Raw genomic sequence first — 26,838 nt, forward strand, 5'->3', positions numbered from 1 at the left:
CACATACACACACACATACACACAGGCAATGCAATTTGTAAATATTTTTCACAGCTTGTACTTCACAAACGCACAGGAATTTATCTTTGAGCATCATATACCTTCCAAGAATACAGCCTTAACTAGTTTTTTGTGGGTTTTTTGGGCTATGTGGCCACGTTCTAGAAGAGTTTCTTCCTGACGTTTTGCCAGCATCTGTGGCTGACATCTTCAGAGAACATCTGATGCCAGCCACAGATGCTGGTGAAATGTCAGGAATGAACTCTTCTAGAACATGGCCACATAGCCCCAAAAAACCCACAAAAAACTATGGATGCCGGCCATGAAAGCCTTTGACTTCACATAGCCTTACATGTTTGGAAATTCACAACTCCTTATTTTTCTTTTTATTGCCAGAACCTGTCTATGTGAACAATGATACTTTTTCCTGCCTGAGGTGAACAGTTCTTCACATTGAATTGTAGAAGAATGTGGATTAATCAAATTCAGTGCTGTCTGTTGGCAGTAGCACATCTGTATATCCTGATCCACTTGGTCTACAGTCACGAATCAGGTTGGTGCATTTTAATACCTCTTGCTGTTGTGGTTTTCCTTACTACTCTCTGTCTCATAACATTTTAGGCTTTGCACCAGCTTTCCCCAATGTGGTACATGTCATATTTTGGATTACAATTTCCTAAACCTAGTCAGCATGGCCAATGGACAAGGATTATATGAGTTGCATTCCAAGAAATCTAACAAACATTACGTTGGAGAAATGCTGTATTGTATTGTTTGTTGTTGAATTATAGAGTTTGGAAGTTTAAAGATTATTTTTTAAAAAAAATCAAACTGTATGCTCCCTTAAAAAAACAAAACAAGGATGGAAGAAAGAAAGGAGACTTGTGGCACCTTTAAGATTATATTTTTTATTAAGACACATGAGCAGAGCAGTTGGAGAGGCTGGGTAGAAATATATTAAAACAAATATTATTAATCTGTTTGCTGTAATGACTGCATGTATTCTGCAGTCAGACACCCTAAAAGTGATTTTTACAATCCTGAGGAAATCTTGGCTGTATTTTTTATTCCCTAGGTTTAAGATCTTGATAATAGATTGGAACAAGGAAGATGTCAGGAGCTGGCCAGGACATGTCAATAGGACAGAGGAGGAAGATGCAGATATAAAGAGGAGCAAAAATGCTTCCAATTTAGTGGCTGCACCCGTGAGGGCTTTGAGAACATCTGAATCTTGGAGGAGGACAAATTCAAACTGATTTGATGAGAGAATCAGGTCTCCCTGTTGAAAGCTTGGTCAGGTTACACCGTACACATCAAAGTTAGTGGGTAGGCTGTGTAATTACCAGTGACTCATTGTGGTGCCCTGGATTATATTTAAGACTTAGTGATGTGGTTGGCTATAAATTAGGGTGAACACTGTTTTTGTTGTTGTTGTTGTTTTTACTTTCTCCTGGCTGTTTCCTTTTGAGCCCTCGGGAATTTATCAAAAGCTCTGACAAAACCTACAGTTTTGAGGACAGTCATATATCCTATCCAACTACAACAGAAGTGGGCAAGTGCAGCAGGTTTGGTGGCACATTTTCTAGAACCCACAGAGACTATCAAAATGGGGGGACACCCAAAAAAAACACAGCGAGAAGTGATCAGTAATGGAAGAACTGGTATAAAGAGTTAATTAGTCAAGGATTTTTGAAAGGTGATTTGTTGCTCCTGGATGCTGTGGGGGAGACAATTCACCTCTTTTTGGCAAGAGAAAGGGTAGTCTGGTGAGTCTGTAAGATATTTAAAAAATCAAGGGCCCAAAATCCCCAGTCTTCAGGGGCCACATATGGTTCCAAGGCTGTAGTTGACCCACCTCTTATATTTGGCTATATTGTGTCTATCTTATGTGTAAGAAGTACAAACGCCTGCAACATAGGTGCTATTTGGACAGAGTTCTAACATTGTGTTGCCTTATGTACTCCCTTCTCATCACAACAAAAAGGAATTTAAAATTCTTACTAGTGTTTTATATGACCTTTAGGTGGTGTACAGACCGCCCATTTGGGGTGGCCTGTACCCGCCCCCTTTCCCGATGGATCGGGACCTCAGCTGCCACAGCGGCAGCCCTGAGGTCCCAATCCACCGCTTTTCCAGGCCGTGGGGAAGCGGCAAAAGCCCCAAGGACACCCTGACAGCAGTGGGGAAAGGGAGGAAGGGGCTGCTTGGTCCCTTTCTCCTTTGTGTCACTGGCGTAGCCGTGTAAAGGCTGCACCAGCAACACAAACCAAGGAAGGAGCTCCTTCTGGCGCTGCTGAAAGGGCGCCACAGGCGCCCTTCAGCAGCACGAAGACATCACATCCACACCACCCCATTTGGAGGCGGCGCAGTCGTGACATTGTAATGGCGGCACCCATCTAGAAAGGGCGCTTGCCATTACAACATACTAGGGTTGCGGGGCATCTGGAAAGGACGCCCCGAGGCAACCCTAGTACGCGTGCAGGCCGGCCCAAAGCTCCGGTCTGTACAGCACTTTTGTTCAGTGGTACTTGAAACACTTACCCTTGGGACCCTCCTTTACATCTACATACGGATGTTGAACCCCCCCATACACACTCTCAACAGTAGTGTATGAATAAAGATATTTTGTTTTTTTACTGTGTGTATTTTCATTCAGACATTCATGTATATTTATACTTTAACATTTTATAAGGAAATAACAATGTCCAAATTAGAATAGTTTTATTTAAGTAAATTCAATATTTAATTCCTATAAAGCCCTATATGGCTCAGTTCCACGCTATTTGACAGACCATATCTTCTTATATGAACCAGCCCAGGCCCTGAGAATCTCTGGAGAGGCCCTTTTCTCCATCCTATCACCATCACAAGCACGCTTGGTGGGGACATGAGAGATGGCCTTCTCAGTGGCTGCCCCTAGACTCTGGAACTCCCTTCCCAGGGAGGCCAGAATGCCTCCCTCCTTCCGCCAGCAGGCTAAGACTTACCTGTTTAGACAGGCTTTTCAAACAGAATGGTTGTAAACAGTCTAGGATGTTGTTTCATTTTAAAGTGTTTTATATAGTTTTATCTTTTTAAAATGCATTTTATTCTTTTAATAATTATCTATTTTAACATAGTAATAATTTAATTCTATTTTAATGTACCTCTTTTCTATGTTTTTAATTGTATTTTTTTAATATTGTGAAGTTCAACAACAACAACAACTCAGTGCATCCCAAACATAATTTTGTGCATTAAAAAGTTTGGGAAGTGAAGGAGGGATCAGGACCTCCAAGTCTCACACACCCCTTGTGTCCCGGAGAACCACCGCTTTACCTTGTTTGTGTTTTTGTGGTTAACATTAACTATAGTTAGTAGAAAACAAACTAAAATCAAACCATGCTTAGTTTATGAAGTTGCGGACCTCATGTGTAAGTCGAAGGGAGATTTGGGGGACAAAATTATGGATTTTGATATGACCTGTGGGTACGTTGAAGGTGAAAGCTAGGGGCATGTAACAAAGGATGAAGCAAAGGAAAACCATGCCAAATAACTTACAAAATTCCAGCAAAATTCCTAAAGGCTTTATGGATGAGTGAGTGGGGTGGGTGGGGTTTGTCAGTGCTTCCAGAACAGATTATCCTCTTGCCTTTCACCAGGGAGTGGTTCCTTTTTAATATTAGAATTAAAGTACAGTACTTACATTGACTTGTGAATATGTTGACTCTGATTTTTTGGGTCAATTTTTTGACTAAAATTTCTAGACTTATACAGTCGGCCCTTCTTATACACAGATTTTTTATACGCGAATTCAAGCATCCATGGTTTGAAAATGTTAAAAAAAAAAGTATAAATTTTAAATATCAAACCTTGATTTTGATATTTAATGGGACTTGAGCATCCACAGATTTTGTTATCCACTGGGGATCTTGGAACCAAACCTCAGAGTATAACAAGGGTCCACTGTACATGAGTATATAGAGTATGTATTTTATAGATGTGACCAGCATAAGTGCACCAGGAGGTTCTAAGAAAAGATAGTTATTTAGTTGAAAATATTTTAACAGGGAAAGATTACATTCACATACCAGAGCCCTCCAGCCAAAATGGCCATTTTGAGTAGTGGATCATGGGAACTATATTTCAAATATAATGTCATGGTTATAGGTTTGTTTTCCTTTTATTTATTTATTTTCTGGTGATAAACATAAAAACTGGAAGGAAAGTGCCTTTAAACCATTGTGAGGCACACCTGTTTAACGCTTGCCTTTATATTTTGATTTGTACCATATCTGTGTTGACTTTTTATTGAATGAAACTAAAGATTGCCTCTTTGTATTTCTACCTAGACCTCTACCTGTGTTAAGAATTATTATTATTATTATTATTATTATTATTATGCTTTATTTATATAGTGCTGTAGATTTACACAGACAAGAATGAAGCATTTTATTTAGTACTGGGTCTGAAGACACATTCATGCTTGTTCCTGGGATTGAGAGTTTTAGTTACTGTGCTAAGTAGCAGCAAAACTATACAGAAAAGCAGCTGTGCTCAAGAGAATAACAGAGGTGTAGTCCGACAACTTCAGGTTGCAGAAATACGATTCCTATTTCTGTCTTTGTAAATAAAGAGAGTGAGCACCAGAAGTGTTGTGCTTTGTTGCTTTCATAAGATGCCTCTGTCACTATCACTTTAAATCAGCATCAGTGGCCCTCCTGGTATTGTTGGAATACAGCTATCATTGTCCTAAACCAGTGGCCATGCTGGCTTGGGTTTATAGGAGTTCAACTGTCTCTAGAAGACCACAGGTTTCTCACCCCTGTTACGAAGAATGACTATAAAGAATTCATAGAATTTGAATGGAGGGGAGGAAGAGGAGGAGAAGGAGGAATACCATGGCTTCTTTAAGAGGACCAGGTTGGACTCATCATTTATCATGGAGTATGCTGAATGAGGCTGAGAGGAGCTGGAGTCCAAGGACAACCAAAGGACTAGAGGGTCTTCATCTCTGCTTTAGTGCAAGCAGACTGGAATCTCCAACAACAGTTGCATCCTTGATTAGGGTTTGACCTAAAAATATTTATAGCAATAATTTGTTTTTTTGTTATTATTGGATGCTTGTAAAGTTTTGACAGGGAAAAAAGTCAGAAGTGGCTAATGTTCTCTTGATTTATTAAAAATGGGGCTTTCGCTTGATTATATAAGCATTACTCAAGGAAGCCTACATGTTCCAGTCAGTTGATCAAACTGTACATGGACAAAACCAAGGCTGATGATGGAAGGATAACAGTGTTTTAGGTCATTTAACAAGTTATTACCTTGAAAATAAAGAGAAAAATGGGTCTGTTACTGTGTTTGCAGAGTACTAGTTTGAAAGGCCAAACCAAATGTGTGTATTTAGCGTGCACACACACACGTGCACACACACATGTGCACACATGCACACATTTTTTCTATAAAGCTGAGGGACTTATTTTAAATATCAGACAGAGCACACAAAACTTTTGATTGGACCCTGCCAAATATAATGGAATGATTTATTTACTTTTTGCCTATGCTTCCAAGCTGCCTACACAAAGAGCATGAAGGCTATACCCCTCAATTGCTGCATGGCTTTTAGTAAAGCTGCCTGGAAAAGATACTTTTTTGAATGATGGTACTGTCTCCTGAACAACCCCCCCGCCCCGCCAAAAGCCATGCTGGTGGGAAGATTCTGGGGCATGTAGTCTAAAAACTAAGTTCTAATCTTCAGAGTGTCATTGCTTCTGAGGATGTATCTACACTTCAGAAATAAAGCAGCAGACACCACTTTAATTGCATCCTGGAATTTGTAGTCTGGTGAGGCACCAAAGCTCTCTGACAGACCAGGCTGAATACCTCACCAAATTACAAATCCATGGATTCCATGGGATAAAGCCATGACAATTACAGTGGTGTTGAACTACCTTTTTTCTGCAGTTTGGAAGAGCTGCTTATCTTCTTAGCAAGGACTAAACATGTGCCTTCTCTCTGTCCTTGCCTTTCCTTTCTGCTGCTTGGAACAATGCAATAGTTTTCTCACAAAGTCTGATGAAACTGTGTTAGGTACTGAATTATAAAGTACCTAACATGGCGGGGGGGGGGGGGGGGGGAGAGAATATGGTCTTGCTACAGCAGTGCATAATAAATCTGTTAGTGCTTTTCTCTGTCACATTTCCCTGAAGATCCATAGGTAAAGAATTCCCTGGCAAACATGTATTTTTGGGCATTACTATGAATGAGAGTTTTTGCTTGCTCCTCTTTTCCTTCGTCTTTCTACTACTAACAGAGTTGCAGGTTGTGAGTGTGACCTGCAGTCATTGTGCATCACCTTAATTAGGATGCCACCCCTCTATAATCTCTTCTCTGGCAATGCAACCACCCTGGTCTGGGACCCTGGACAATGGGGTTTTTCTTCCCCATTAGGAAGCCTCATTGATAGGTAGCACAGAGTTGAGTACCGGTTCTGGAGCAAAGAAAAATAAAAAAATAAAAATAAAAAAAGAAAGAAAGAAAAGACAAGAAAAAAAGAAGAAGAGGCAGTATAACAGTAATATGCCCCACTCAGTTGCCAGTCTCAAATTTTTGTCATAATAACTGTCCGAGAGCACACTCCTGTCATACTAAAGTTGCTCCGTGTCCGATCTGGCTCCTATTTGGCTGAACAAGGAAAGTATCTGCCAGAAAACCTGAAGCACAGTTTCCAGCCAGCATGCATTCTTAGTTGACTTATAAGGAGTCCGAGAGCAGAAAATGGCCCAATTAATCAGGGGGCCCATATTAAACAAGACACAAATATTTAAGTGGCTCCTTATTGGGAGACTAAATCTTACAGCACTAGTTAAAATGATTTTTTTAAAATCAAGAGTTCACATACAGCAGATTAATAATACCCTTCCTATATTTGCTCACTTTTTTTTTTAATTCAGTGGTTTGTGGTTTGTGGTATACTGTAACAAGATGGTTTTGTAGTACATTCCATTGCTGGCTGGTTGTCACAGCTGGAACAGATCTCTGTATTAAGTCTACCAAAGTTTTAAAATTAAATAATTTCCATTTACCTAGTTTTATGATGTTGTACTGTTCCATTTCTTGGATATCCCTGTCATACTGCTTTGACAGATCAGGGTAGTCAGTTTTAGATCCTCCAGTAATGCTGTAACACAACTTCCATTTTCTTTAACTATTGTATCCTTCCATTGCAGAAATAAAGCAGTTTGACAGTACTATAATTGCTATTACAGAATCCTGGGATTTGTAGTTTGGTGAGGCAGTAGAGCTTCTTGACGGACCAGGCTAAATACTTCACCAAACTAGATTCCAAGATTCCACAGGATAGAGCCATGACTGTTAAAGTGGTGTCAGGTTACTTTATTTCTGCTACATGGATCATTTCACAGAAAGTCTTTTAATTGGAGTATTTTTGTCATCATCATTGTTGGGTGTTAAGTGCCTTTTGTTTATTCAATTACTCTTTTACTTTTGTTTTACTCATTGATTTACTGTAACTGTATTTTGTTTTCACTTACACTGTGATCCACTTCGCTTTATGTAGTAGGAGAAAGATTGAATAATAAACCAACCAGCCAATAATTGCTTATGCTGGCACAACATCCCCACTCCTATTGTAGGCATTCAGATTAAGTTGTTTATTGACCAGGCTTGGTTTTGAGCAATTTACCTCTCACACAGCGAGTAAAACATGCAAAGCCTCTAGTATTTTAACAATACAGTGTTGTACTGTTTGTATGCTTATTAACTGAAACAAAACTTTGTGCACGCCCCCCCCCCCCCTTTCTAACAGTACAGTAATAAAATTCAGATAAAAACAAAATCTAATCAAAGCATAAAAATGGGTAAATTAAATGTGCAGCAATAAAAACTAACAACCAATCTTCAGCTTTAAATGAGCCCAAATACCACAGTGTGTGTGAATTAAAACAACTGTTCCTGCCTGTGAAAAGACAACAAAAGAAGAGTGAACGAGTTGTCTTTGGCAATGAGTTTCAAAGCCTATCTTGTTATGAATAGCATCAGCCCATCAATATACTGGTGAAGTGATCCATGTTGGCCAACAGCATTGGTGTAGTGCTGCAAGTTCAGATCCTATCAGTCCAGGACTCTTAGGAAATTCACTATCTAATGATGTAATTCAGCAATTACAGTAATCTGTTTTGACTGTTTGTAAAGGCTGCTGAAAATGCTTGATAGAGACCATCTCAATTTTCAGTAGTTCAACCCAAATTTCTTTTAAAGATCCCATTGATTAAAAAACAACAACAAATGAATGGTTTAGTTGCTACCCCAAAATCAGGCTCTGTTTCAGTTGTTGTTCAGTTGACTGCAGGCGCTAAATTATTATGTCAGTTATAACACTTTGGCTCACCATTACAATTCCCAAAGTATCCCATCAAAACGTAATTTTGTGAGGATGTTGAATATTCTTCAGTAGAGGGCTTTGCATCCTTCATGGAACTAGAACTCTCAGAATTCCTGGGGAGAGAATATGATTCTCAAATGATTTGGCATGGTATGAATTTGTCTAAAATGTAGTTGACATAAATCCAAAACCACTGCAGAAATAATCCAGTTTGACACTGTTTTAACTGTCCTGGCTCAGTGCTAGGGAATCCTGGCTAAATGTTCCCTGAATTCCCTAGCATTGAGCCAAGGCACAAACAGGATTATTTCTGCAGTGTGTTTTGGATAGGCTTGCCATATCCCGCCTGGGGGCAGGACTTTCCCGGTTTGGGGCGGGGCCACACGGTCCCGCCCCAGTTTGGCCCCTCCCCTGGGACCTCCCCCCCAGCAAGGCCCTGGAGGCAGCTCCAGCCCTCCCCATGGCTGTGTGCCACCCTCCCCGCCTCCCTGCCTGGCTTAGCCTAGAGAGCAGGTCTTAAAGACATCTGCCACTCAGAGCTATTGCCAGCCCACTTGGTATATATACCCTGCAAAAGGCATTACTTTCAGGTTACAGTGAGCAAAGAAAAAAAGGCCATCAATCGTTCCTGTTTCCCTGGGAGTCTAAATGCCTCATCTTTTAAATGTCTACCACTCAGTATTGTTGTAATTCTTTATCACAGGGTCGTTTTTGAGGCCCTAAACACCTTTCCTTGTAATATGCAAATTTCTCCCGAAGCTGACCAATGGGAAAGAAGCAATCAGCCCTCCCCTTGGGTTGGTTTTCAAGGGCTTGGAAGGAAGAGATTTTGCCTTGCAAGTTGCTGGTAAATAATAGGAGGCTTTGAGGTAGCAAAGGCTGCAGAAATAGTTTGACCCCCCCCCCTTAAACATCCATGGCTCAGTGCTATGGGATTCTGGGAATTGTAGTTTCTTGTGGCACCAGAGCTCTTTTGACAAAAGGAGACTGAATGGAGGCGTTGCCTGGCTGGGGGCAGAGCCTCTTGCCAGCAGTGAGAAGGCTGCGATGATGAGGAAAAGCAGGGGCTCCTCTGGTGGTCCTGGCCACTTCCCTTGGCTCCCTCCCTCCTCCTCCTCCTCCTCCTCCTCCTCCTCCTCCTCTCAGAGCTCATTCACACTCCCTGGTTTTTCTCTCCCCCCCCCCCTGCACTTTGAGACCCCTTTAACTGCCAAAGCTCAATGCTCTGGAATTCTGGGGTCTGTGAGGCATTTGGCCTTCTCTGTCAGAGAGCTCTGGTGCCACAATAAACTACAATTCCCAGGATTCCATAGCACTGAGCCCTGGCAGTCCAAGCAGTGTGTTTTGGACACAGAGATCCTCCAAATGAATCCAGTCCCTAGCTTTTATATCTCTCACACACACTGCAGGAATAATAACCCACTTTGAGACTGCTTTAACTCAGTGCTAGGGAATCCTGGGAATGCGAGTGTTTGGGAGACATTGAGACTTCTCTGTCAGTGATGGCTCTGAGGCCACAATAGACTACAATTCCCAGGATTCCCCAGCACTGAGCAGTCTCAAACTGGACCATTTCCTCAGTGTGGATGCACCTGGTGAGGAATTCTGGGCACTGCAGTTCAACTAAGTTTGGAGGGTTATGGGACTCCCTGTCAGAGATAGCTCTGGGGCCACAGTGTACTACAATTCCCAGCATTCCCCAGCACTAACCCAGGACAGTTAAGTCACTCTCAAACTGGATTATTTCCTCAGTGTGGATGCAGCTTTGGTGAGGAACTCTGGGCATTTCAGTCCAGCTATGTTTTATTTCTGCAGTGTATTTTGGACCAGAGACAAGGTGACCAGGCATCCTCCTCCTTTTCCAGGACATGTCCTCTTCTGTCACATTTCAAAATGTCCTCCATTTGGATCATGGCTAAGAAGCATGGATTTATAATTACATGGGTGTTTTTAGCTTTTATTTACATTTTTTTGCTTGGGTGCCCTACATTTTGGGGTGAGGGCATTGGTCACCTTGGTCAGAGAGCTTTCCAGGGGTTAACTGCCATTCTGCTGTGGTGCTGGAACAAACCAACATTCCCAGAATTCCATAGCATTCAGCCAAGACAGTTAAAGTGGTCTCAAACCAGATTATTTCTCCAGTGTAGATGCAGCCCAAGCCTTTTGCCTCTCTTATGCCTGAGATTTCAAAGCCCAGCCTTGGCACCACAACAAACTACAAATCCCAGGATTTCCCTAGGATGATGAGAGTGAAAGCAGTGTGGCAGCAGCCTAAGTGTGCTTAATGCAGTTCTTAAGATGGTGCACCTCTTGCCTACAGAGTCTCACAAGACTTTTTTGTTTAACAACTTGTACCCATTAACTCCATTTCATGTCTCCTTTATTTAGTGGGGAGGAATACAGACAAAACAAGTCAAAATGAAGAAAAACCAAAGTCCCTTGAGCAAAGGGTTTGGTTGTGGAATAAGCCTCTGAAATATGCAAGAGTCAATGTTAAAATAAAGCCATGTTCAATGCTCAAATGTGCTGTTTGGAATGGGGAGAGGGGGGCGGCCAGAAAGGGAAGTACATTTCCGTGATCTGTCTACGAATAATGTCAAAATGTCCTCCATTTTGATCATGCCTAAGAAACATGGATTTATATTAACATTTCTAAAAAAGCCTCAATTTTTTTGCGTGTCCTCCATTTTTTAAAATGTGTCCTACATTTGAAAATGTTGTCCTGCATTTGTCCTACATTTGTCCCGGTTTGGAGGTCCTCACTTATGGCAACCCTAGTTTTGGACCAAAGTTGACCATTCTGTCTAGGCTTCTGAACAATTGTGTTTAAGCCTCAGACTGCTTCAGATTCATTTGCTTCTGTTGTGAATGTACCTGAATGGAAAAATGATGGGTTATTTATTTGATACAGGCTGTGTTTTTGCAGTTTTCAGAGCATATCTTTATATTGTTCAAAAACTTTCACACTGTAATTTCAGATTCATCATACAAGGCTCAAAATTTGACATGTATAACACATAAAGTTGTTGAAGTCATCTGCAGCTGGACTATAGACTCTACGGATAACCTTGGATTCAGTTATGAATTCTGCTATACTATCGGGTAACAACAGATCATTTCTTGGGAGGAATGTTATATAAACTGCACCATCGCTGATACCATTTTATACTTCAATGATCTGTAGTGTGGAAGTAAGGAAAATGAGGTTTAAAGCAGGAACGTTTATTATTTTAATCTCTTCTCTTCTGTGAACTCATTAGGTGACCTCAGATATGTCATTCTACCTTAGATTTCTCAAATCTAAAATATGGGGATAATAATAATCACTTACCTAATAGGGTTACTGTTAGGATAATACCTACAAAGTGCCTTTTAACATTTACTGTATTACTGTAGTTACATGTAATTACTAGTTACATATAATTATTTGCTTTCCCTAATAATGAAGGTAAAACACAGTTGTGATTTAATGACAGGTAACTCTTGCAGTATAGTTACAACTTTTAGTTACTTTTATGTCAACAGGGATGTGGCCTCACTAAAATAATGGATGAGGTCTGTCCCTTGGCTTCATGTGCTGGCTTATGCTCCACCTCAACTCATTTGTGGGAGACAGGATGATGATAAGGCTTAGTGTCAAAAATAACCTTTTATTTTTATTTTTTACTGTTCATGTAGCCCCTGGACATTCCCAGAGGCAGAAAATTGGCCCCAGATCTGCCATAGTTAATCTGTTCCTGGTGTATAGGATGTAGTGATGCCCAATGTTTGGAGGAAATTGAAGAGATTAATAGAGAATGAGGTTGTATGTGGCATCTCACTGGATATTGTCTCCAGAATCAGAGGTAGTGTGACTCTCAGCACCAGTTACTGGTAAATACAGTTGAGAAGAGATTCTTGCACTAAGCTTTCTTTGTGGGCTTCTCATAGGTATCCCATTTGGCTGCTGTGTAAACAAAATGCTGGACTGAATAGGCCTTTGGTTGGATCCAGAAGACCTCTTTTTAGTTCATGTAATACCTTTAACTGGATGTCTTCATAACTAATCTGGAAAGTTACTAATTTCATCTTCCATCATGTATCTTTTTCAGCATTTCTCTCAGCAAATTTATTTATTTATGTACTTCTATCCTGTCTTTCTCCCAATATAGAAACTGGCCAAAAAACTGTTCTGTAACAGAGGAGAGAAGCCAAGAATTTCCACTGATCTTGTTCGGCTCTTTTCACATAGAGATATCCACCTTGAATTCATCTGAAGAAGTGAAAGCCCCCATAGCTACAAACACATTTGTGCTTAATGAAAAAGATATTAGTAAGTATATGCTGCCTTAGTACAAATACTGGCTTTACTTCTTTTTTTAACTTAGCATGATGTGAACAGCCTAGGCAAGTATCAGGTTGGCATACCCTCCCACCATTTTTTTTAATAAGACGTTTAAAATACCTATTTAAAATTATGTCATTTTGGAGGGTTTCCTACATTCCTTATTTTCATTAGGCTTTCTCTTCTGAAATAAGAACATTAAGCAAGTCGTCTTTCATTTCTTCCGTTTGTATAGAGAAGCCAATTTTCCTTTCCAGCAGTACTTTACATTTCTTGTTTTGAAGTTTTCTGTGCATCACTTTCACAGGAAAGATATTAGAACGATACATAAGGTAAATTATTTGTTATGGTTTCTACATTTTATTTTGTATGATTTCAGTGCATGACACAAAGTGGTTTGTGTGTGTGTGAGAGAGAGAGAGGGAGAGGGAGAGGGAGAGAGATGCATGTCTCCCAGAAGAAATATAGCCTATTTTGCTTTTATCTTTTTATAAATTCCTCTGGTCATTTTGCTGCAGAAGTAAAAGGGCCAACTTTTTATCTTGAGCATACAGAACTTTAGTGATGAAATTAAAAAAAAGTTCCTACCTTGGAATTCAGCCAGACAGTAATCTTCCAGAAGAACATCTCATCTTTCATAATAATTTGGCCTCTATTTATATGTTTGGAAGCAACCCAGTGAATGTAAAGTGCTCTCCTGTGAGCTTTGAAACAACAGTAGCATTCAACAGTTCCGGTTTTCTTCTTGGCTTTGTCATAAGAGATTGGCTTGGACACTGTTGCCAGTCTTCAGGTGTTTAGATTAGATCTGTTTGGAAATAGTTTCTCAGCCAAGCCTGAAAGTATGAGCTCAGTCTAGCCAGTTAAGCACTAATCCACCCCATAGACTTTCCACATGTGCTTAACTCTCTTCTACTGGAATCAGAAAAACTTAATAGCTTTTTGTTGTTGCTGCTTCTTCTTTTCCTTCTTCCTTTTCTATTTTAAGGAAGCAGGGTTGATACAAAAGCAGAATGTAAGCATACGTTGGTCCAGAACCCACAATCTGGAGGACCCTAAAATGAAATCATCACATATATCTGTTTATTCCCCCCCCCCCCCCCACTCCACATGTTCCTTCTGTCTGTCTCTCTCCTTCCCTCCCAATTTGTTTGCCTTTTTCACATCCTGTCCTATTAATTAGGTAGAACAGATGGGCCACATAAAGTGGTTTCCAACCACTTTGAAGGTGGGATGTTTACATGATGCACAGTGAACAGGAACCAGACCGAAGCCACACTCTGGGGCTAAAAACTGAACCAGGAAACAGAACCAGGGATGGTTTAACTCAAGGCAGAAGATGGGCATCTTTGTGTCTGCTTATAAACTCCCTGATCTGAGTGCAAGACTATGGCAAAGCAGAGAAATGAAAGTGTGACAACTCCAATGGATGTAATTACATCCAGGGAGCCCTGTTGGCACAGTGGTTAAATGCCGGTACTGCGGCCACAAGGTTGTGAGTTCGATCGCAGGGGATCCAAGATTGACTCTGCCTGCCATGCTTTCATAGGTCAGTAAAATGAGTACCCAGCTTGTTGGGGGCAACTGGCTTGTACATTACAAACCTCTTAGAGAGTGCAGAGTTCACTGATCAGTGATATAGAAATGTAAATGCTAAATGCTATGTTACCATACGCAAACCTGACAATCTAACAAGGGGGCATGGAATGAAGGAGGCATATGGGGAGCCTCCATGATTGTACTCCGCCAATGTATCATTGCTCTGTATGGGTGCACATGTGACTATGTGGCCAATCAAAGGGGCAATCATCTAGTCAGATGGCATCTAGGTGGACATGGGAGGTACTTGGAGGTTGCTAGTGCTGTGTTTGTGTGATGGAACACATGTATGGTGGGGGGCAACAAAAAATGTACCCAGCAGTGCAGCTTAATGCCATGTCGTGCAGTCAAGCCATGCACATTTGGCCCATGTTAGGAGTGGGCTGTGTGGACAGCGGGGTTTTGACCCACTTTGAGAAAAAGCAGGATTGAGCCATTTTTTTCTGCCCATCTGCTCTGGCCCTATGTTTCCTCCTTCCTCTATTTATTAGTATTCTTTTCTCTCCCTCGCTTTCTCTTTTCTCCATTTGAATTAGGAGAGATGGGGAACACTGGATCTTCATTTCTTTCACATGCACCCAGAGGCATTCTGAGGAAAGCAAAGTGCTGGGTGTGGCTGCAGCTGCTTCTTCAGTTAAGGGGGAGGGGGTTTGGTGGGTGTTGTTTCCTGATGCTGGATTGAAAGTGGGGAGAGAAAGGGTGAAGAGAAATAGAGTGCTAGGGATGTGGAGGGGGTAAAGAGAAAGTGCACAACTGGAAGGGGAAACAGAGAAAGAGAGAGAGAGATTGTAATTACAGCAGAGTACCAACCAGAAATAGAGTAATGGAGTGGACTGGAGTGTGTGTGAGAGAGAGATAGTGAGAGAGAGCAAGAGAGCAGTGATGGGCTGTCAGTCTTGGTAGCACATGGATCAGAAAGCTACTTTATAGAGGCTGAACAAAGTATTAGGAATGTAATTATTTAATCTGTAAACCTTCAGTTGGAAAGCTGCCTAATTTGGCCAGACTGTTTGTCTACCTAAATAGTAGTGTCTGCCCTGACTGTTAGAAGTTCTCCATATTCTAGGATAGGAATCTTTCCTATCAGTTGATTAAATCAGCCAAGAATTGACAAATCTGCCAGTTTACACACTACACTTGATCTTAGCCAAAAGTCCGAGAAGCGATCTGCCAGTTTAGTGAGATGGTGGTGACAGTAAAATCTCATTATTACAATTTTAAATTTGAGTTATTTTATTTTAAATTTGACCTATAAACACCTATATGGCTTGGATCCAGGCTATTTGAATGATCGTATCTCCCTTTACAAACCCACTAGAACACTGAGATCATCCAGAGATGCCCTTCTCTTTGTCCCACAAGCCTTTCAGGCACATTTGGTGGGAACAAGAGAAAGGACCTTCTCAGTGTCTGCTCCCAAGCTCTTCAACTCCCTTCTTGGAGAGGCCAGGCTGGCTCTATCCCTGCTTTCTTTTTTGCGGCCGATAAAAACATTTTTTATGCCACCAGGCTTTCTCACATTACCATGGGTGCTGTATGAGGTAATATAAGCATTTTTTTAATGAGTTTTTCAATTTTTAAATTTTAATAATGTAATGTTTAAAACTTTTGAAATTGTTTAATTATTTTTTAAATTTTGTATTTTAATATTTCACATTGGTTTAACTTGGACTATTTTAAATTTGTTAGCCGGCTTTTGACCCTATGCCAGGAGGAAGGCAGGATATAAATAAATAGAATTATTATTATTATTATTATTATTGCCTTAAATATCACTTTGAGAATGTGTGTCTGAATGCACATCAGTATGCAGGGCCTATGACTGATCTGGAAAAACAATTTTAAAGCCTTTTCCTTTTTACTCATCAGTTACTGTGTCATCAGTTCTTAATAATGCCTGTTATTTATGCCTTGGAGTGCTGCATTAGATTGTTTCATAGGAACACAGTGAGTCAGACTGTTGGTCTATTTAGCTTATAACTGCCTTCTATGTTGGTTGTCAGCCATTTTCCAGCATCTACTGCATGAGTATTTGCTAGCTCTAAGCCCAGCTGAATATGTTGGGGACTGAACCTAGGACAGTCTGGTATGCAGCTCACATCCTCTACTATTCAGCAGTAGAATATGTAATATGAGATATAGCACATTCTAGGCTTATTCTGAAAGCAAAAAGTTTCTGGCAATACCAAGACTTTCTGGTTCTTTCTATTTTGACATTACCTCTATATATCCCACCATTTGCAACCAGACTCTTTCTTGAAATATATCAGGTTTCCCTCTCCCCGTTGCATTCTTTCTCCTACCACTCACTAATCACATGCCACATCTAGATTCAGGCAACATTTCATAAATTAATTTTCAGCAATTTCTGCAAAGCCTTCTTTATTATTATTGTTCAGGAGTAATAGCCAAATTGCTAAAGTATTTTAGCAATGTTAAACTAATTAAGCATTTGACTCATTTTGTTTTAGTGCTGAAATTCCTCTTTCCCTTTCTTGATCTCAGTTGAATCTGTGATCTGAAAACAATAGCTTGTTTTACTCATTTTAAAGTGTCCCAGTATAATACAAACAGATTGTCAAGGTGAGATACATTCCACTTTGGAAAATACTGGGATAACTTAGGCTGACTTAGGAAGTAAGAATGAAAATCTCTGGAAAAAATCTTGCCAAGAAAACCCAATGCCATGAGTTTTTTATTTTATTTTATTTTATTTTTATCCCAAAGTGGGACCCAAGGCAGCTAACCTATGCAAAACACACAATTAAAATAATAAAAATATAAAATTACAAATACAAAATTTAAAATATGCAATGGGTGGTGCTTACTTAACAATGGCGCACCGTGTATACAGAGTGCTGCCATTGTTACGTCCTCATCAAATGCTAGGGTAGCGGGGCATGTGGGCGCTGCCCCCAGGCAACCCTAGCACATGACAAGGGTGTCACAAAGGGCCGTTGTTGGTTTCTGTGTGAACAAATAATGAATTTTGCACAAAAATGTTGGGAAAAAAGTCTTAATATGCAAAGAATCATTGAGAAATACACAAAAGATTTGGTAACTTCCCTAGCAGGGAAAAATGTTGAAAATTCATTGTTCTTGTATGTAGGAACTTGCTATATACATACAATGACACACTGAAGGAGTCTCCAAGTTTTACCCTCGACCTATCCATGGCTCATGGCAAAATCCATAATTTTGGCACCAAAACCTGACCTCGACTTATACATGAGGTCGACTTATAGTTGAGTATATATGGTAATCTAAGATGCACATCCCAACCAATTTATCACTGTGTGACCAGAATGTTCAGCTAGATGGGCCATTACCTGATCCAGCATGACCTTTGTTCTTATGGGGTTATTTTCATTTGGCAATTGGAGAAAGTCTCCATTTGGAAGAAGATAATCCATCCTTATAAATAAATGTAAATTAAATAAACTGTATAAGTAGGGATTGCATATGTTTAGGGGAAGAAGATGCTGTAGTAAAATATGGCATTAGAGATATATATTTTTAGAGTTCTGATTTGGTTTGCATTTCCTGTGCTTCCAGAACTTGTTCCTCCTACTCCACGTATTCATAGACTGACCCCTGACTTCATATCTGACACATTGGAACTGGAGTGGTATGATGGCGGTTCAAACTTTCTATATCAAATGGATGCTAGTTGGGAAATACAAATTCTCTATAAAGATCCCATGGAGGAAGTGACATTAGTAAGTTGTTTCTCTTTATCTTTCTATTCCACTTCTCTCTTCCCTTTCCTCTCTCTTTCTCTTTAAATCTGTCCCAAACTTTAAAGGCAAATCTTTTGAACAACCCTTCAAAGAATTTTGATGCACAGTGAGTGAAATTTATTGTGTGTATGTTTAAAGAGAGAGACAGGGCAGGAATGGAGGGAACATAAGTTGGAAGTAATTCATTAAAAACAATTCATTACTCATTTTTTTTTAAAAAACACAACAGGTACAAAAGTATTTTTATGATATTTGTACAATTCTCATTTAGAGCCAGTGTGGTGTAGTGATTTGAGTGTTGGACTATGAGTCTAGAGATCAGTTTGATTTCTAGCTCAGCCATTGGGTGACCTTGGGCAAGTCACACTCTCTCAGCCTCAGGGGGAGGCATTGGTAAACCTCTTCTCAACAAATCTTGCCAAGAAACCTCCATGATAGGTTCGCCTTAGAGTAATCATAAGTTGGAAACAACTTGAAGGCACACAGCAACAACAAAACAATTTTGATTGATATTTCTGTTACTTCCTCTGGTCATTGTGTGTTCCCAGTTTGGTGGGGGGAGATTTTTAGAAACTTTTAAAATTATTTTTGATTGCATTTTTGAAGTTTAAAAGTACAAGAGATGTGATGACCTGGGGAGAAAAATAGGAAAATTTAGCGGGTGGAATTATAAATTTTCCTTCCTATCCCACATTCTGCTCTTTCCCTTTCTCCCTTCTTTTTTATGGAAATGACTATTTTATGTCTGCTTGACACCATGGAAACCTAAAAGACAAGGTAATTTTCTCTCTTTTATTAATATTGATGGTTCATTCTGTTTTCATTGCCTTTTCCCCTGTTCCTAATAAAGTAGCAAAAGCAAAGATGTTCCTTACAGTTCAGGACCTTGTAGTTCCATTTGTAACACAAACAACAAAATTTAAAATGGAATTCAGTGTGTAATCTTTGTTTGGATGAACTGTATTTTTAATATACCAAATCTGTTATGTTTATGCCAAACAAAATTGTACAGTTGTGTCATACTGTGTATATAATACATTTTATGTTCCTAAAGTAACTGTGTATACCATTTTCAATCTCACTTTTTTCTTAACATTTTTGCCTAACCCCCTAAACGGGGGGAAAAACCCAACAACATTATTTTCCCCCATGGCTTCAGCATTTCCAGAAATTTTGCCTCTATACTACTAATATGGGCATATCTATAATTTTGAGAGAGTTACTTCTCTCTAGTGCCAAGACAATTTCCCCTTCCAACAAAATTCCCTGCAAGCCCCAGTATTCTTTTCTTCCTTTTCTAGGTGTTAGGGCTGGCTTCAAAACAAAGACCTGGGCTTCAACCACACACCATATTTTGTAAGAAGAGATAAAAGATGGCACCTGAAATAGGCCAGAGACTGGTGCTTTCATTTCCTTCATGCTAGTCTTCAATGTTGAAAATAATTTTTAATTGGAAAATAATAATTGTGAAGACACACCCAACTAAGGGTAGTGGCAGGTTTGGGTGTGCAACGCCGGTACCCTGGTGAGATCAAACTCTTCTACCCAAAAAAGGCTCTGAAGCTGAATGTAAAGTTCAAAAGGGGGGAAATTTAATTTAAAAGACAAAATAAAGAGTTTTCTCCTCCCCAGCTCTAAACAAAAGGTACTTTACAGTTGCAGCAATCTTCAGGTTGTCATCTTTCTGGGTCTGATGGTTTGCTCTCCTCACTCAATGGAGCTGGTGCAGGGTCTTTCAGCTCCTGAACTCCTTTATTTTCTTGCTGATGGTAACTAATTCGGCTGAGGTGGAAGAAATGCCCTTTCCGGCTGCCTGGGCCTGCTTGCCACCAAAAGACAGCTCTCTGCTTGCTCACAGCAAAGACTGCTCCAAACTAAAAGCTTCCAGCTACAGCAGAGCATGCTGGGAAAGGGCAAACCAAACCTGGAAATAATGCAGGGGAAACCTACAGCTCCTCCCACAAACTAATACAATAAACTTTTCTATACTAAAATAATCTATGGCCTGAACCAACACGAAAGAAAATGCAGGGGGAAGTCAATCAGTCCTGGCAGGACATCACAATAATCTTTAGAAGTAAAATAAAGATCAAGAGGGACAGAGAGCCAGGAAATCACCATGGGAGATGTATATGAGCACATTCATGGTATAGCAAGCTAGCTGCATTCTGATCCTTGTAAGAGTCTAGGACATGCGGATTTGGTTTTTGTTTTAATTTATTGTGAATTAAATGGGGATTTGTTGTTGTTTCATATGAGTCATGTCTTCTTATGATACGTCCAAAGCATAAAAGCCTCAGTTTAGGCATCTTTGGGCTCAAACAGACAGGCCAAAATAAAGCTGCTTCAGATCACTTTGGAGGTATGCTGTTTAAATGATGCATGCATCCTGAGAAGCCAGAAGCCACGCTAAAGCTACGCTCCACACCTAAGGACTAGAACACAGCTTTGTTTCTAGCAAGGCTTTAAAAAGCTTCTTGAATGAGATCCTCAAGCATACCTACTGATAATACCTGAAAGTGAATAGTCATTGTTTGTTGACAGCTGTGATTGTCAGAGACATGTACAGGATCAAAAACTGAACATTTGTGAATTGTAGGCCCGATCTAGATGGGCCTTTGCTCCGCCCCCAGTACGTACTAGGGGTTGGCCGAGGTCGCAGCGTCATTCCAGCCTCACCACTAGCACGTGACGGGGGTGTAAAAATGGCGGCGCCCTATACACATGGGCGCTGCCATTTTGACGTGACAGACACTTAGCATCCGCACATCCTGGCGTGGTTGTGACGCCGCAAGTGCGCCATTGGCGCCTTGTGGTGTCACAACCGCGCCTCAAGAACCCGCTTTTTGTGGGAGCTGTGCGGTTTGTCCGCTGCGGCTCCCTCGTGGAGCAAACAAGAGTGCCGGCAGAGCGCCCTTTTCAGACGCTCTGTACTGTGCCCCATCTGGTTAAGGCATTATCTTATTTGCTGCTATGGAAGGTTTGCTAAATAGATAACCATTGAGTGTCCCACTGACATTACTGGCTCTTCATCCCATGTTGTTAAGAGCAATTTACATGGCCTCTCTTCCTCCCATTTTGATCTTATAGAAACTGTGGGAGAGAAATAAGGCTGACAGAGATATAAAATCCCAAGATTGTCTAGTAAGCTTTGTGGCTGAGCAGCCATGTGAACCTGGACCTCTCCTGTTGTATTCTAAAACACTGGCCACTATACCACACTATTTTACTGTATCTGCCCTCTAAGCAGGCTGTCACACCCCAAAGCTGTTTGGTTACTATGCAGATTGTAGAAAGAAGCTCTGTGAACAGAGGTGTTTTTGTTTGGTGCTCTGTGGTAAGACCCTGGCAATAAAATTAGTGTGTGCCTAAGAACGAGTCATTTAGTGCATGAATAAATTCATGATTTAATATTAGAAAAGGAAAGTGATGAGACAGAAATAGGAGACAGGAGAAGAAGTTGCTTTTAGCATAGTTGTTGAGGTAATTCAGTGCAAAACTGAAGGTCAATTAAGTAGAATCAGACCACCAGACTTCAAAAAGTTATGGAGTCACAATAAGAATAAGTATGGCACTTTACAGACTGTCCAAAAGGGCGGTCTGCCAGCGCCAGTGTTTGCTGCACCAGGGAACCGCAGTGGACAAACCGTGCAATTCCCTGATGCAGCAAAAAGCGGGTTCTTTTTGCAGCATGGAAATGACACCGCAAGGCACCAATGGTGCACTTGCAGCGTCATTTCTGCATCATGACGTGCGGATACTAAACGTCTGCTATGTCAAAATGGCGGTGCCCCTTTCTAACCCTAGTATGTGCCAAACATGTACTTTTTGGCAGTCTAGAACCCGCCTATGGTTCAGTGATTAAAGTGATGAACAGGTTCCAGAGTTGAAATTCAAATCTTTACTTAGTTGTGAACTCACAAAGTGACTCTGAGCTACTTGCCATATCTCTGAACCTAAATCTATCTCGCAGGGTTGTTCTGAAAATGAAAGGGGTAGAGGAGAGCCTTTTGATTTTGCTGAAGATCTTGAAAGTGTTCAGCCTGAAGAGTGCATAAAATAGCTTCAATATAATATCAAGAAATTAACTCTGCAATTTCCCTACATATTGGATACCTAAACATTTGTTCCTATACATCAGGAGCATTGTGATGAAGGCTAATAATAAATGAGGACCTGGGAGAGGAATTTGAAACTACAGAAGAATTATGCTGGGGGGAAAAAAAAAACCCAAACAGAAGTATTCAGAAGCCTCAGAGAAAAAGAAAACAATTAATTTTTAGGGAATTCATTTGTACTTTTAAAATCCCGCCTATGTTAAAAAGTATTTTCTAATTAAAACATTTAGGTCTAATTCCAATTCCTAGTTCCATTTAGTAGAGTAGATTGATGGATTTCAGCCGCTGAAAGGTATGCCAACACTTACATAAAACCCATTGAGTCTACTCAGTGAGTCTACTCTAGTTGGGTCTAGTAATTAAATTTAGGTCAAGTCCATTAAAAAAAATTAACCAAATATATGGAACATGAAGTGGCAACATAGACAAGAAATTGTAGCTGGGATGTATCCAAGAAAGTAGTGGGCTTCTAAATCTGAGCTGAACAGCATGCTTAGATATTTTAGAACTATTTGAATATGTGTACACCAAATTACTACAGCTTTGAATTATTCATGTGTACTGTGAAGTAAGTCTTGGGCTTGCACCAAATGATGTCTGTGTCTGTGTGGTGGTGGACATTTGTTATTTGTGGAATTCGTGAGATTTGTAACAAGGCCATTCAAATACTGGGCTTTTGGATTTATAATGTTCTTGGCTTCCTAAACCATGGTTCTAGGTTCAGAAACTGACTTCTTTAGAAAGTGATCAAAAGCTACAGTGCCTATGGCAATGGGGTAAGAAGCAAAGGAAGGAAGTCTAAAGGTTTGTGGCTGCTCCTTCCTTTCTGTTTATATCCTGCTAGGCCATGTTTTAGGGTGATCTGTAACCTGGACTAATGTTCAAAACTTGGAAATAGTGTTCACTGGCCTGTTACAGACAACCAAAATAAAGCTGCTTCGAGTCACAGTGGAAGTATGGTGTTTCAATGATGCATGTGTCCTAAGAGTCCAGAAGCCACACCAAAGCCACGCTCCAGTTCTTAGGGCTGGAGCGTGGCTTTGGTGCAACTTCTGGACTCTTAGGACACATGCATCATTGAAACACCATACCTCCACTGTGACTCGAAGCAGCTTTATTTTGGCTGTCTGTAACAGTCTCTTTATTAACCAGGTTCTTATATATGATCTGTCAAACAACATAAGAATCCAAAATAGTCAGACATTGAAGTTTTAGAAAAGTATTTTGAATCCTTTCTTTTATATTTGTAGATAACATATAGTTCTACACTTACTGGCAATGACACCCTCCTCTATTGGAAATGGACATCGAATCTGCCTTTTAATTGTACTACACATTATGTAAGGATTCGCTGTTTTCTTCACGATAATATATTTGCTGGAATAAAGGATTGGAGTGAATGGAGCCAAACTGAACACATTCCTGGTAAGACGATGGTACTGAGCACAGTGTTTGAATAAAAATCATCTTATCAAAAGGACAGTTTTGATGGTAGAAATATAGAGTGAATGACTTGCTGATTAATATTATTTTTTCCACCACACTGTTTAGTAAAGGACTTGTAAGCTTTTGTTGTTTTATAAGTGGATCTAAGATTGTTTTGTAACCATGTTTGCAACAGTTATGGAAAGTTCTGGTGTAGAAGTTGTACTTAAATTTAGGGAGCTGGAGGTGGTTGGATACTAGGGAACAGATATGGGAGCTGTGTGGCTCTTCAGATGTTGTTGAACCGCAGTTCCTAGCAGCTCTAGCCAGCATACCCAATAATGAATCATGTTGGGAGTTGCAGTTCAACAACATCTGGAGGATCACACAATTCCCATCTTGGGTGTAGAAGTGTTAAGACTCTTCTTGGCTTCACCTCCCAAATGGGTTTCTCTCCCAAATGAATTCCTTTGTAGCTTTCTAGACTATGCGTATGAGACTAAGGAATACACTTTTGGAATGAGTACTCAGTACTCTGTCACACTGTCCATTCATTTGGATGGGCTTGATTGAGAACATTATTAAAGTAAACAACCATACAGCTGTTCATCTAAAATGGATAAACGATCAAATATTGCAGATCTTTCCTCTCTTCAATGCTGTCCTTTTCATTGCAGGAAAAGATACAGGCTCTTTTGGCGCAGTGTATCCTATTGAGAGAATAGTGCCAGTAGGTTCCAACATGACTTTCTGCTGTGTGTGGAAAAAAGGAGAAAGTAAATTTCTGCTGAAGTATCAATCGTGTCCACCTCAGCAGTGTCCAGTGGCCTCTCTTTCCAACTGGAGCAAGTTAATCCATGTGCAAAATGTCTCAGCATCACCATCATCTGGGACTAATATATGGTGTCAAGGAGAGATTCCGCCCAACCCCGACACTCCCTTATATGGAACTGTTTTGTTTGCAGGCTGTAAGTATATTGAATGAAGCAGTTGAACAGACTTTTTGTGATGGCTCCAGATTTTAGGGGTGAATGGAGAACCACCACGCCAGTGTGTAAGTCTGTGGTTTACTCCAAGCTTGATTTCAAATCTTCCCTGGAGATCAGTGTGCACTAAGAGGTTTATCACACAGAGATTTTTAGAGCTTTTGCAACTCAGTTCCAACGTGAGTGTGGGTCCAATGATGCGAATTCATGTCATAATGTGAATGTGTTTTCAGACGCGATTCCTTTCTATGGGAGCTCCTTCCGTGGGGCTTCGGCAGTGATTCCAAAGTGACTCCTCATTTTAATGAGTTCCAGAAAAAAGGGAATTCACAGAATTCGCATTCAAGCTCACTTCGATTTCACTTCAAATTGGTTTGGTGTGGAAGATCACTCCGATGTCGCCCCCCCCCCTTGGCCCCCTGCGTCCTGCTCCGTCATTCCCCTCCTCCTTCATGCCATCTTCTCCTTTCTGCCACCCTACCACCCATCACATCATCCCCTTGCGTCCTCCTAGACCCCCATTTGCTCCCCTCCTTCACCCTGCTACCTATCCCATCATCCCCTGCATCCTCCTAGACCCGATCTGCTCCTCTCCTTCACTGCTGCCTATCCCATCATCCCCTGCATCCTCTTAGACCCCGATCTGCTCCCCTCCTGCTGCCTATCCCATCATCCCCTGCATCCTCCTAGACCTCGATCTGCTCCCCTCCTTCACCCTGCCGCCTATCCCATCATTCCCTGGGTCCTCCTAGACCCCGATCTGCTCCCCTCCTTCACCCTGCCGCCTATCCCATCATCCCCTGTGTCCTCCTAGACCCCGATCTGCTCCCCTCCTTCACCCTGCTGCCTATCCCATCATCCCCTGCCTCCTCCTAGACCCCGATCTGCTCCCCTCCTTTACCCTGCCGCCTATCCCATCATCCCCTGCCTCCTCCTAAACCACCTACATGTGATAAGGGCCTCTGTTTGTTAACATCAAACGCTCTGTTGTTTTGTCGAAGGGTTTCATGGCCGGCATCCATAGTTTTTTTTTTTTTTTTTTTTTTTTGTGGGTTTTTCGGGCTATGTGGCCATGTTCTAGAAGAGTTTCTTCCTGACATTTCTCCAGCATCTTCTCTGTTGTTTTTCTCCACTCCAAGAAAATTTCCTCTTGAAAAGGAAGGGGAACCAGGAGAATTTCCTACCTTCCACTCCTGCACAAACCTGGTTTTTAAAAGGAAACACAGGCAGAGTGAAGATGTTCCTGGAAATAGGAGAACCCTTGTGAAACTCATTATCGAAACCAGCTTGTTCCAGGGCATCCCAAAGAGTGTTACCTCAATTCATTCCTAGAAAATATGAAATTCTCCAACCTCTCAGCCAAAAAATACTTGATGGGGAGGGGCATAGAGGTATAACTCCAGTATAGCTAGACAGACTTCCTTCAGCAAACCTTCCATGTCTCTGTTTTCCTTGTTGGCAAGGATTACTTTGAACTGGGAGAACACTGGGAGGACTGGCAATAAGGCAATGTCTTGCTGAGACGTTTCCTGAGAAAATATAATGACGACAAGAGGTTTTCATTAGGGTTACCAGGTCAGGACTATCACACAGCCAAACCTGATATCTATAAATGACCCCCATGTGATGTTATAGTGGGCAGGCCCTGGTGATGCTGAAGGATGATGTTATAGGAGACAAACTCTGGTAATTCCATCATCATCATCATCATCATCATCATCATCATCATCATCATCATCATCATGTTTTATTTATATAGCTCTGTAAATTTACACAGCGCTGTACATACAATCTTTTTAATAAGATGGTTCCCTGCCCTCAGGCCTACAATCTAAAAAGACATGACATAAAAGGAGAAGGGAATGGTGGTGGGGAAGGGGATTAGGTCCAGCCGTTCTTCTCTCCCTCTGAGGCCTGGACCAAGGCAGATGGACTGGAGGGAGGGCTCTGCTTCTTAGATGACTACTCTCTTTGAAAACTTGGACTTGGGGATCCACCTTAGAATCCTAGAGTTGGAAGAGACTCTCTAGGGCCATCCATTCAACCCCCTTCTGCCATGCAGGGACACAATCAAAGCACTCCTGACAGATGGCCATCCATCTTTAAGCACGATACCATAAGTATTAACCATAGTTGCACAAAGTATGCTATTGAAGTAAAAACATCAAATCTAACAAATGAGAAAGGCACAAACACACATACACATTTCTCGAGGAAGCTCTCTTGCTGAGATTCTTTCCCCTTGCCCTGAGGACTACAGAAG

At 40.9% G+C, this 26,838-nt stretch overlaps 1 protein-coding gene across 7 annotated transcripts in view; it reads left to right on the forward strand.

Annotated features, from left to right (window-relative positions):
• The window catches only part of LIFR (LIF receptor subunit alpha), a 140,991-nt gene that overhangs the window by 61,042 nt on the left and 53,111 nt on the right, over nt 1–26,838 (forward strand). For all 7 annotated transcript variants that reach the window (XM_089496393.1, XM_089496401.1, XM_089496352.1 and 4 more), the window contains 6 exons: nt 397–553; nt 11,362–11,485; nt 12,535–12,695; nt 17,862–18,025; nt 23,415–23,589; nt 24,267–24,557. In XM_089496393.1, coding sequence (XP_089352519.1) covers nt 469–553; nt 11,362–11,485; nt 12,535–12,695; nt 17,862–18,025; nt 23,415–23,589; nt 24,267–24,557 — 1,000 coding nt within the window. In that variant the 5' untranslated portion in view covers nt 397–468. The remainder of the gene's footprint in view (nt 1–396; nt 554–11,361; nt 11,486–12,534; nt 12,696–17,861; nt 18,026–23,414; nt 23,590–24,266; nt 24,558–26,838) is intronic.

The sequence above is a fragment of the Sceloporus occidentalis genome, unplaced genomic scaffold (assembly GCF_023333645.1).
Source record: "Sceloporus occidentalis isolate IW3139 unplaced genomic scaffold, rSceOcc1.0.p SCAF_1, whole genome shotgun sequence".
NCBI lineage: Eukaryota > Metazoa > Chordata > Lepidosauria > Squamata > Phrynosomatidae > Sceloporus > Sceloporus occidentalis.